Here is a 12,500-nt window from a genome sequence, read left to right on the forward strand (position 1 = left end):
CTCTCTCTCTCTCTCTCTCTCTCTCTCTCTCTCTCTCTCTCTCTCTCTCTCTCTCTCTCTCTCTCTCTCTCTCTCTCTCTCTCTCTCCCTCTCTCTCTCGCTCTTTCTTTCTTTCTTTCGCTCTCTCTTTCGCTTTCTCTTTCGCTCTCTTCCTCCCTCCCTCCCCCGACCCCCATCCCTTCCTCCCTCTCCTCCACCCTCCCTTTCTCCCATCCCTTCCTCCCTTTCCCACCTCCCCCCCTCACCCCCATTCCGCTATTTTCTCCTCCCTCTCCCTCCCCTTTCCGCCATTTCCTCCTCCCTCTCCCTCCCCTTTCCCCGCCCCAATGCCCCTTCTCACTTTTTCTATATACCTTTAACCTCCCGTTTCTTTCTTTCTCTCTCTTCTCCAAAGAAGGAAGGAAAAGAAAGAGAAGAGAAAGAGGAAGAATATGGAAGAGGAAGAAATAGAAAAAAATAGTTTGAGAAGGAGGAGGAGGAGGTGTGGGTGAAAGGGTAGAGCCGAATGAGGAAAAGTCGAGCCCGCATAATTAACACGTCAGGGATGATGCAGCATCGACTCGGGATGTCTTAAGGCAGGCTCGGTGGGGTTGGGGGTGGGGTGGGGGTCGTAGGCACATCTGCATAACACCTTAAGCGAAGTGTGCCTTGCAGGGTCACGGCAGTGTAGGCTCTGGGGCGCGTCATTCGGTCATGTCACGCGGAACAGTCCTTTGTGAAGTTGCTGAAGTTCCTCGAGGGGGATAGTGGAGCGACTTTCTTTTGTAACTTCCTCTGAGGGAACGGCACTCCGGGGTTTGGCTTATGTAAGATTCGACATATGAGGTCATGCTAAGCTTTTGCATTCCGGGCTGGTGACTTTCCCCTCACGTAAAAGCTGCTTTGTTGGTTATGTGTCATGCGTATCTTTTTTCTCTTTTTCTTCCTTTCTCCCTTTCTTTCTATTTCTCTATTTATTTCTTTTCCTCCTCGTTCTCCTTTTCTGCTTTACTCTTTAGTTCTGTCTCGGTCACTATCTTTATCTCTGTCTTTATCTGTCTATCAATCTTTATGTCAGTCTTATTATGTATACACAATTTTCTTTATCTTCTTATTCTCCATCTGTCTCCCTCACCCTCTCTCTTTGGATAAAAAAGCTTTTGAATGCATTAAGAGCGCCTATATTACCTCCCATATTGTCTTAATAGATATATGTCTATACATTTCTCCCTCTATATGTGCACCTGTAGATTTGTTTATCATTCCATCTTTCTCTTACTTCCCTTTCTTTATTTGTGCGTCTGCCGATCTATCTATCATTTCATTTCTTTCTTCCTCTGTCATATCTGTCTCACCGACCCTCCCTCATTGGACAAAGAGCTCGTGAATATATTTAGAGCGCCTATATTTTCCATCCGATTGTGAGAAGCTTCTATGGCAATCTTAATGGCATAACCACAGACCTCGTACCATCGCGTAACACGGTGCTTGTTCGCGATAACGGCCGGTGCGACCAGCTGTGTGACTCTCGCCCAACATGGTAGCGCTGACTAACGGTGCCGCTAACGAACGTATTAGCGAGAAAACTATCTTACATTGGAACGCCAGATATGTCCAAAATAGATAAAAGAGAGAGAAAAAACAGAGAAAAATATAAAAGAAAATAAGTGAAACTGGGTCCTCGAGAAACGTTATGTTCATGTCTGGATCAGAGGTAATTTGTAGATGCGATTGGGTGATCTGATTTCTTGGCTAAGTGTGGTCGTGGAGGTCGTCGTTGCCGCTGTGAATCTTGGTCGCCGCTACGACCCTTTCGCCTGCTCGTTCGCATATTTATTGATCTTTATATTTACTTGTTAAGTTATTTAATTATCTTATCTAAACACCTGGGTTCTTGTGTTTTAAGGAATATTTGCTACATATTTTTTTCAATATCTTGTCCAGTTAATTTTACTGATACTTTTTATATCCTTTTGCTGTTTCCCGTTGTTGACAATTTCTTGTTAGCCTGAGATCTTAAGTTCGGTTAGATTATTAGATTGTTGTCATAAACGAGTTTTCATTTCATTTGAGAAAACCGTTAACAAATTTACTCTCTGACTTGTTCTCGTATTAACATTCCAGAATGATGTTGACAGCTTTAGGGTGACTTGTTCCGTAATTGACTTACGGTTTTCAGCATGGCACAGTGCCTGGCGGGCCTCTATTTGGCTGTGTGTTGGTAATGTCATGCAGGAAATCACGAGTTCATAGGTCAGGCGCAGCAAGAGCCAAGGATGACGTGCATGACACCACCAAAGGGTTTTATAAGATACCATGAAATTACCGCCACACGCATGACCAGTTTCGCAGGTGTAGGTACAAGACAGGTGTTCGTTTCTTCGTTATTAGTAGCATGTTAATGATTCAGTTTGCCGGTGTGCGTGTCATTCACGTTGCCGCTTTGATAGGTGCGTATCATTGACAGCATTGCAAAGTGGAATGGAAAAGTAGCACCGGTGTGGCGAAGCGAGGCCGAGTCCCGTGTTGTGCGTGGTCTTGTTACCCCCTCCGCCGTTTCTCTCTTGTTTCGTTTGAGTGCGTCGTTTGTTTCAGTTGTTTTCTGTCTTTCTTTTCTTCTCCCGCTGTTATTGTTGTGGGTGCCATCATGATCCTTATTACCATCATCACCGTAATATGTATATAAACAGATCCTCTATCCTCTATCACTTCCCCTCTATCCTGCATCTCCTCTTCTCTGTTTTCCCTTTCCATTGTTTCCTCCCCCTCTCTCTTCCTCTTTCCTTCCATCATTCTCTTTCGGGATGCCTATGTTACCGTCAGTTTTACCCCCATGTATTTTTTTCTCCCTTTTCCTCTCTACCCTCTCCTTCCTCTCTCTATCCCTCTCCCTCTCCCTTTCCATCTCGATCTTCCTTTATCTCTGTCTTAATTGATATTTATATGCCTATGTCTATCTCTATCTCTGTTTGTGCCTATCATTCTCCTTGTATCTCCCTTTTTCCTTCCTCCCATCTTTCCTTTCTTTCACTCCTTCCTCTTTCCTTCCTTCCCACATTCTCTATCGGGATGTCTACAGTAATATGTCGATTTATTGTCCCTAGACACAGAACTATTAGTGGCCCTAAATGACGGAATGGCCTCACGTCCTCAGGGAAGGTGGCTGGTAGCAGGAGGGAAGGGTGGCCTTGTTGTTTGTAAATATGTTTGTCGCCTGCGGTGGCCAGTGGGTGTCCAGCGGGTGTCCACAGGGTGTCCAAAGTTTACCCATTTAGGTGACCGTGTTAATGGGGCAAGAAGGAAGGATGTTTTGGAGGGAGGGGCATTTCTTAATGGCGAGTCGTTTTGCTTTTCCTTTGCTCTCGAATATGAATAATTTAAGGGAAGGAACAAGGAAGGAGACTGTTTTGTGTGCATTACTGTTAAGAAAAGAATATTTAATGGCTTTATGAATCATTTTTTACTTTTTAGTTACTTAAAATTATTTTTAAGGGAACGAAATCGTGAACAGTTTACTAACGACGCCCCTTTCTCTTTCCAGCGAGGTGAAGATGTCGGAGTAGAAGGAGGGGCGAGGACCTGCACCAGTGACCGTCGCCCCGCCACCTCGGCCGCCTCCTCCCCCGCCACCACCAACGCCCCTCCCCCGAACAGTACCCCAGGGAGTGTCTGGTTCCCCCAGCACCGCGGGAGAGCCAGCCCCCACCCCCATCGCCACCGCTATGGGCCTCCACCGCCATCTGTGAGACCTTCGCCTCCCCACCACTATAGCCACGATTACCCCTCAGTCCCCCAGTGCACGTTAACCCCCCCACCCAGGGCCCCCCAGCCGTCTGAACGCCCTCCCACCTGTCGTGTAAACACCTCTCCCCAAGTTAGTACCTCATCGTCCCTTCAGTACTTGGCCCCCCCGCCATTTCGCTCCCCCACACGCCGGCACCTTGGACCCCCCCGCGCCTGGCGTCGCAAACCCCCCGCGCCCACGATCAAAGTCCCTCAGCTGCCCAGCCTGAGCGAAAACACGCGAAGACTTCCTCGAGGTCTTCGCCAGCACCTTCAGGAGTCCTTGCAGCGCCTCCGTCAGGTGGCACCGTCAAGAAGTCGCGAAGGTGAGGAGAACATAGAGAGAAAAGAGAAGAGAAGCGAATCCCAAGAAGGAAGGGAAGCCTCTGAGGAATCCGTTATAACCAGGACTTCCTCTGAGGCCGAGAGAGAATCCTTCGAGAACGAGAAGGACGGAAGGATCGGAGAGGACGCTGCGCCCACGCCAGACCCGCCGAAGGAAGACCGGCCTGGCCAAGGACGCTCCCAAGGGTAAGCAAGTGCATGTAAGGATTTTGGAGACGTGTAGGATGGATTGCTCTTAGATTAATAGGGGGAAAAGGCATCAAAGAGAGGAAGATAGGTAGATGAAAAGCTAGATGGGTAGATGGATGAACAGAGGAGGAAATATATTATGTTGAGTGATTGAAATTTATAGTGACTGGAAAATAATTGGATAGATAGTACAACTTAGGACATCAATGATAGCATAAATAAGTTGATAGGAGCAAAACTGACTGCGAATGAAAATGCAACTCGAGCTTACTAGGAGAATGTGCCTGTATCATTTACTATAGATGAGGTTGAAGTCAACCAGTAATATACTCCCCAGGGATGACCGGTACAATTGAACATAGATTTGTTTCCGCAAATGTTACGTGGAGAAAATGTTACGATGTCAGTCATGCAACTCCGAATGTTGACGCAAAGCGCACGGCTTCTGCACGGCTGCAAAGAAAACGAGGCTCGCCCCAGCCCCGCCTCGAGAGGGCCGCGCGCGTCCACCTCTGGAGTGACTCACCGGCCCTCACTGCGGAACCACAGCTCCGTCGTGTCGAGGCAAGATAAACATTGCTGCAAGAGGTCACATGGTCATGAGTAAAGCGTATTAGAGGTGACAAAAGTGTCCCCGCACTGACCTGGCTTCCCCCTGGCTGGCGGGGACGATCCTTTTCCCGGCTCTGGCTGTTCCGGAGTACAGAGACGTGAATCAGTGTTTATCCCCGTGTCTCCTTACATGGTGCTTGTGTTCCTCCCCCTTATTTACATAGCTTCTTGCTCTTCTTCCTCCTCCCCCTTCTTCTTGTTCACCTCCCCTCCTCCTCCACCTCCTCCTCCTCCTCCTCCTCCAACTCCTCTTTCTCCTTATTAATCCTTGTATTACTTTCTCTTCGTTTTTTTCTTTATTGTTCCATCAAATTCTTCTACGTCTCCCACTATCTTCCTCTTCCTTCTCTCTATGTATCTAACTTTATATTCGCTTTCTCTTTCACTTCTGTACTTTTCTCCGTCCTGCATTTTCTGCCTCCCTGCCAGACTTCTTTAACCTTTCGCCAATCTCACCCTGTAACAGGACGCCTTACCGTCCCTTCTCCTCAACCTTCTCTCTTCTTCTTGTCTCTGTTGTTCTGCTTCTTCTTCTTCCTTACCTTCTTCACCTTCTTTTCCTTTTCATTTTTCCTCTTCCATCCTCCTCCTCCTCCTCCTCCTCCTCCTTCCTCCCCCCCCTCCCCCTCTCCCTCACCCTCTCCTCACCCTCTCCTCACCCTCTCCTCACCCTCTCCTCACCCTCTCCTCACCCTCTCCTCACCCTCTCCTTCCCCCCGTTCTCCTCCTTTGCGCTCTCACTGCGGACCTTAATAGGTTTATTTACGTTTTTACTATGTGTGTGTGCTCGAAAGCGCTTGTACAAGTGCGTGCGTGTGCGCGTTTGTGCGTGTGTGTGTGCGTGTGTGCGTGTGTGTGTGGGTGTGGGTGTGTGTGTGTGTGTGTGTGTGTGTGTGTGTGTGTGTGTGTGTGTGTGTGTGTGTGTGTGTGTGTGTGTGTGTGTGTGTGTGTGTGTGTGTGTGTGTGTGTGTGTGTGTGTGTGTGTGTGTGTGTGTGTGTGTGTGTGTGTGCGTGTGTGTGTGTGTGTGTGTGTGTGTGTGTGTGTGTGTGTGTGTGTGCGTGCGTGCGTGTGTGCGTGCGTGTGTGTGTGTGTGTGTGTGTGTGTGTGTGTGTGTGTGTGTGTGTGTGTGTGTGTGTGTGTGTGTGTGTGTATGTGTGTGTATCTATTAGTCTATGTGCCTGTATACAGTTTAGTATATAAGGGTGTTTTCACATGTGTTTATGCATAAGTACGTTTATAATTATAATTAGCGACCGTCAGTTTCCGCGGTACCGGTCAAGGAGAGTACCATTCCAATTTCATTTGTTTAAATGCTTTAAAAAAAATATCATGGTCAAATCAGAGAGGTTTTGCGGCAAGTCACGTTGTAAAACTTGAATGGCAGCTCCCGGGACCTGCGCTCGTAGAATGCTATTGGTGGCCATCCACAGCAGGGTCGGGGAAGAACTCTGACGAGATTAAGTCTTATTATTCTTTGAGTTGATATTGATGATTTTGGAAATTGTGTATCGTTGGAATAATTGTTATAATATTTATTAGTGAATATGATATATAGAAATTTTCGGCGTTTAGTTGTTTTTTTTCATTGTATAGTTTTCGTTTTTTTTTTGTTTTGTTTTTTTTTTGTCTTAAATGACCGGAACGACTCTTGGTCTTTCTTCCTGGCCAGAAGACCAGAAAAAAGGAATTCACTGAAAGAACAGAAGTGTCTTGGCCATCTGTTTTTTTTTGTTTGTTGGTTTTTGTCTTTGTACGTTTTCTTCTTTTTTTTACTGGTGTTTAGGGGGGGGGGGATGACACTGATGACGGCGAACATTGTCGCACTCGGACATCTCATTTCATCTCACTGTGGCAGAGATTTTTCACGGCCGCACGTCTTTCTCTTCAGCAGAGACAGCGATGTGGTGAATGACCATTAATGTGCTCGAGTGTGTTGCGAGTTAGAGCAGGAAGGAAAGGGAAAAAAGTGTGCGTGAAGAAAGCATGAAAAGTGCAAGGTTGACGGAGCTTGCGTTTGCACCTGACTCTTACTCCCCCCACCCTCCCACTCCCTCTCTCTCCAGCTCTTTCCCTTCCCTCCCTTCCTTCGCTCCCTCACTTCCTCCCCCCTCCCTCCCTCCCTCCTCCCTGCTCCCTGCTCCCTCCTCCCTCCTCCCTACTCCCTCCTCCCTCCCTCCTTCCTCCACCTCTTCCTCCTCCCATTGTCCCCACCTTTCTCCACCCACCCTTCCTCCTCTAAACCCCTCCTTCCTCCTTCCCCCACGTCTGACCAGTGAAGACCCTCGGTGCTCGGCGAGGCGTGGCACTCCGTCTGGCACTCCGTTTGGCCCCGACACCTCTGCTGACCTATGCACCTGTGAGCCTCTTAGTTCGCTCTAATGCGCTTGTTGAACACAGATTAGAAACAATGTTTTTTTCTTGGATGTCCAGGTGATTTCTGTGTGTGTGTGTATGTGTGTGTGTGTGTGTGTGTGTGTGTGTGTGTGTGTGTGTGTGTGTATGTGTGTGTGTGTGTATTCTTGCATGCATGCGTGCATGCTTATGTCTAATCTTTTTGTGTAATGTTCTTCATTTTTTTGTAGTATGGTATCAAATACAGTAGCCATTTCCTTTATGACATCACGTCAAAGGTCAAGGAAAGATGAAGTCTGGGTGGAAGAACAAGAAAAGGATTCGATCTCCGTAAACCCCATCCGCCCTCGCTCTAGCCCCCACACGGGGCGCCCCTTTAGTCTATTAATCAAGAAAGACGTCCTCCCATCCAGAAGCGGAGATTGGTTCGAGTGATTCCCACAAGGGGGCCGCCTGCACCTCACCTCTTTATTCCCTATCTCCCCTCTCTCCCCTTCCCTATTCCCTCTCTATCCCCTTCTCTAACCCCCGTCCTTCCCCTCCTCTCCCCCCCATTTCCTTACCTGTACCCCTTCCTTCTCCATCCCTATCCCCCAACCGCTTCTTTATCCCCCCTCCTTCCATTTCCCTATCCCCCTTCCATCCCCTTCCCTACCCACCTCCTTCTCCCTTTCACGTATTCGCGAGTTGGGCAACGCCTTTCTTATTGTACTTTTTGGGATGTTTACCTTTCCGGTCTCTTTCGTGTTCTCTTTTCCGTGACTAGGGATGGCTGTCTGTTATAGAATAGCCAGGTAGAAGTCGAGAAGAATTTAGATATTGTATGTGTCACTGAGAATGAAAGAGAGGCTGAGACAAACAGAGAGAGAAACTGAGACGAACACAGAGAGACTGAGACAAACAGAGAGAGAGACTGTGACAAACATAGAGAGCGAGAGAAAGAGAAAGAGATAGAGAAAGAGAGATAGCTAGAGGGGAGAGAGGAGACAAAGCGATGGATCTCCCTGCTCTTACTCCTTTGATTATGGGATATATTAATGCATGTTCATTGCAGCGACTTCCCTTTCCTCTGACGGGGAGAGTTTTTCTGTCGCGCCACAGGGAGAGAGTACTTGCACCTCCGGTCATCAGAGCGAATTAAGTGTAATCTTGACTTTTTCGGAGGATCAGTTAAGGTTGTCATTTATGGTGTATTGCGGCGGAGGGAGGGCGCGCATGTAAACGAAGAAAGATAATATATGGCGTTATTTATTACAGGTATTTGATTGAGGTCGGAAATTGGTTGTGCGGGAGATGGGAGGAAGATGCTGTGACCTGCGTGACTTTTTTGCGGCGAGAGATGAGAAAATAGCTGGATATACAATTAGTGATGATTTATAATTCCTTCGCTGATGTTTGATATTAATACAAGTCATACGAATTAAGTAAAGAAGAATGGGGAATGAATTGATCTTGCATGTACACGAGGAGCAATGAACACGGACGAATTATAGGAATTTGCTCATTTACGATTATGATCAACTTGATTGCTCTGTAATGCAGTAATTATTGACTATTCTAAACATTAACGCGGATACCGACATGTACTCTCTATCGTCCACCCACGAGTACATTGAACACAGTATTTTATTATCTAATGCAATGGACACTCTTGATTATTCTAAACAATGACACAGATACCGGCACCAATAAAAGTACAAGCAGTGACCATCCTTCTGGCTACGAGTACTTACCGCGGACGCCCCCCCCCCCCCTCCAAGCCGGTTCTGCCGAGCCCCAGCCCGCACGTGCGAAGGGAACTGGTCTCGAGAATTTTTGTGTTTCGCGAAGACGAGGTTGATATGGGCAGGGGTTAGGTTTCTCGGGGGATTGGTTTGTTTGTTTGTCGCTTTGTCTGTTATCTGTCTGTCTGTCTGGGTTAGGCTGTGCGCTTGTGTATGGGGGGGAGGGAGAGATCGTGAGGGAGGAGGGGCAGGGAGAAGATGAGAAAGGAGGATAAAACGGTACGGAATGATGAAAGGAAGAATAACAGACAGACACAGAGGCAGAAATAGTAACAGCGTGAAACAGAACACGAGAGGGAGAAGGAGAGGGGGATATTAAAAATGTATATATATATATATATATATATATATATATATACACACACACACACACATATAATATATATATATATAATATATATATATATATATAGTATATATATATATATATATATTGAGAGATAGGAGTGGGAGAGGGAGCGGCAGCGGGAGAGGGAGAGGGAGAGGGAGAATGAGAGGGAGATGATTAGTATAAGTGTACCCGTAACGTACGCGCAGCGAAGGGTCTGCAGTAGATGATGATCACCTGCCAAGGATGATGCTCGGCGGCGCTGGCTAATTGACAGATGATAGTGGCTAATTGATGGCGGAGGAGCGCGGGCGGCTGATGGATGGGCGGCGGGAGCATGCAGCCGCGAAGCCGGTCGTTCGGCGCCGCTGACTCGAGATCCTCCTCCTGCTGCGACAAACAGCTTGGTGGGGGCGCGGGGGAGAGGTGAGGGGGTCGGGAGGGAGGGAGGGAGTAAGGGAGTGGAGAAGAGAATGAGACAGAGGTAGGCAGACCGGCAGGCGGGCATACGGGCAGGCAGGCAGGCAGGCAGGCAGGCAGGCAGGCAGGCAGGCAGGCAGGCAGGCAGGCAGGCAGGCAGGCAGGCAGGCAGGCAGGCAGGCAGGCAGGCTGGCAGGCTGGCAGGCAGACAGACAGGCAGTTAGGCAGGCAGACAGGCACGCAGGCAGGCAGGCAGGCAGGCAGGCAGGCAGGCAGACAGACAGGCAGTTAGGCAGGCAGGCAGGCAGGCAGGCAGGCTGGTAGGTAGATAGACGCACACACAGGCAGACACACAGAGACATATATATAGGGAGAGGGAAGAAGAAGTGGAACCAATGGTAATGAAATAGGTGTGAGAGAAAGAGAGGAGAAAAGCGAGGAACTAAGAACAGAGGAATAAAAATCAAAATCAAAGAGATGAGAAGAAAGAAAAAGAAAATACCATCAGAGGGAAGATAGTGTCACCATCAGACGTCTCAGTCCGCTCACAGGTTTTCATCATTTATTGGACTTGGGAGAGTAAAGTCTCGGCCATAAAAACGGACACGGGAATAGAACAAACTAGTCAAAAACTTGAGTATTCGCTTGCAGGACAGGGAAGGCAGTGTCGTTATGTCCAACGGCGTTGTCTCAGATTAATCGATCTTATCGATTTTTATTTGTTATTATTGTAATAGTGATTATTATTTGAAATTATTTATTCTACTTTTTTATTTTTATTTCATTATCTTTTATCATTGTCAATATTAGTTTGTTATGATTTCTAGTATTTCTATTATGAGTGTTATTAATATCATTAGTATTATTTTATTAGAATATTTTTTTTGTGTGCGTGTGCATGTGTATTTGTGCCAGTGTCTGTGTCTGTGTAACAAGGAAACATTTTTTATAAATGGCCAAGACCCTTTTAGCATTAACAGTGTTCCGTAAATGGCAGTGCAAATGGCCCTTTTAGATACTATGATTCCTTCCGAACTCGTTTTATGGTGATTGGAAAGAGTTTAACTGACCATTGTCATTTTTTTCCTCTCGCCCTCGGATAAAGGAAGTGAATATCATTAGCGGTTGGCAAAAAAGTGATTACATGTTAAAACTACCAAACATTTATTTAAAGTCCTTTCAATTCCGACCTCCGATTATCACAGCAGCGAGAGTATCTGGTGTATTTTTTCTATAAGGAAAAAGTCTCTTGGTTTGCACACCCTACTCCCCCCCCCCCCTTCACCTTCGTCACGAAAGGCTGTCACGTACGAAGGACTTATTATAGTCGTTATCTGAGAGTGGGTGCATGTGTTGTGTTTTGGAAAGAACGCTGAACGCTTGCAGTTCACTTACCATCCTTTTTAACTTCCTATTCTCACTCTTTCTTTCTTCGTTTCTTTACTTCTCATCTTTCTTCTCATTTTCTCTCCTCTCTTCGTCTTTATTACCCTTTCCTGTTCTCACTTCTCATTAGTTTTTATTTTTTCTCTCTCGACTATTATCCTCACTGTCCCTATCTATCACCGTCTCTGTAGTTCTTCCTTCTTTAGCCAAACTCTCATCTATTCCGATTATTTTTAGACTTTTATCCTTTCTTGGCTCGAGGTTCTCCCGGCGCCGTAAAAGGCCAGCGCATTCCCGAGGCCCCGCCAGTCGGGTCACGGGCGGGCTCTGCCGTGAATGCGAGGAAATTTAACGATGCGGGGATGATGGCTTCTGGCAGGGAGTAGAGTGGCTGTAGTTTTGTCTCTGTTTAAGAAACGAAGCGCACGTGATGCTGTTTCATTTTCGGAATTAGGTGTTATGAAAACGAGATTTCTGCTCGGGTCATTCAGGCAGCGACTGACAAAGGGAGGATGGAGCCGATGTTGACAGACCGCTCGCTTCCTCCCTGGCTTTGAGACGTGTAATTACGGGTCCAGGAGTGTCATTGCAAGTTGACCTCCGTGACCTGGGAGCGTGCCGGGTCTCTCGGAGCCAAGAATCACACCAGAAATTATTATGTAAATTACACAGCCTCGGCATTTCTCCAGCTAACGAGTGTGGGCGAGTGAGATGAGTGTTTGCGAACGCACTCTTCACCTTTCTATGAATATTCAGCTAGGTTTACCGAGATGGGACAAATTGGGAATTATGCAGAAGGAAGTTTGTTAAGCAGAACAAAAAAAGATAACAGAAAATAAAGAGCTGTAGGATATTGCACATAATTTGTTGATCTGGGCTGTAAGTATGACATGCAAATTTTAAAACCTGAGAAGATATTAAGTTTCACACTCTTGCCCATTAATGTATGTTGATGCTATCGTAAACAGTGTCATTAAATGAATTAGTATCTTGAGTACGATGAACTTTTATTTCAACACATTCGTATTGATACTTAGCCGCACGCGCACGCAGGCGTAAAGACACCACAATAAGACAAGGTGAAAACGCACGAAACATCAATATTTCGATTTAACGAGTAGATATCTTCAGATGGGAGGACGATACCAAGTAACGTTTGGAAGGCCGTGTTCCATAGCCCTTTTCACACCCTGTTTGAGCATTTGTTACACATACAAATACAGACACACGCCCATGCTTCCATCGCGGTCCCACACCTACAAAAACCGACATGCACAGGCTCACTCACGCGCACTCAAGCAAGCACATGTAAGCACACGTC

The 12,500-nt window shown here is 46.8% G+C and overlaps 1 protein-coding gene across 1 annotated transcript in view; it reads left to right on the forward strand.

Moving 5' to 3' along the window:
• Positions 1-12,500, forward strand: part of klar (klarsicht) — a 483,791-nt gene that overhangs the window by 202,173 nt on the left and 269,118 nt on the right. Inside the window, exon 4 of the mRNA XM_086554727.1 lies at positions 3,521-4,293. Within this exon, the coding sequence (XP_086410853.1) occupies positions 3,521-4,293 (773 nt within the window). The remainder of the gene's footprint in view (positions 1-3,520; positions 4,294-12,500) is intronic.

This window comes from Penaeus japonicus, unplaced genomic scaffold (genome assembly GCF_977035675.1).
Source record: "Penaeus japonicus unplaced genomic scaffold, GWHDUDI00000001_assembly GWHDUDI00000030, whole genome shotgun sequence".
NCBI classification, from domain to species: Eukaryota; Metazoa; Arthropoda; class Malacostraca; order Decapoda; family Penaeidae; genus Penaeus; species Penaeus japonicus.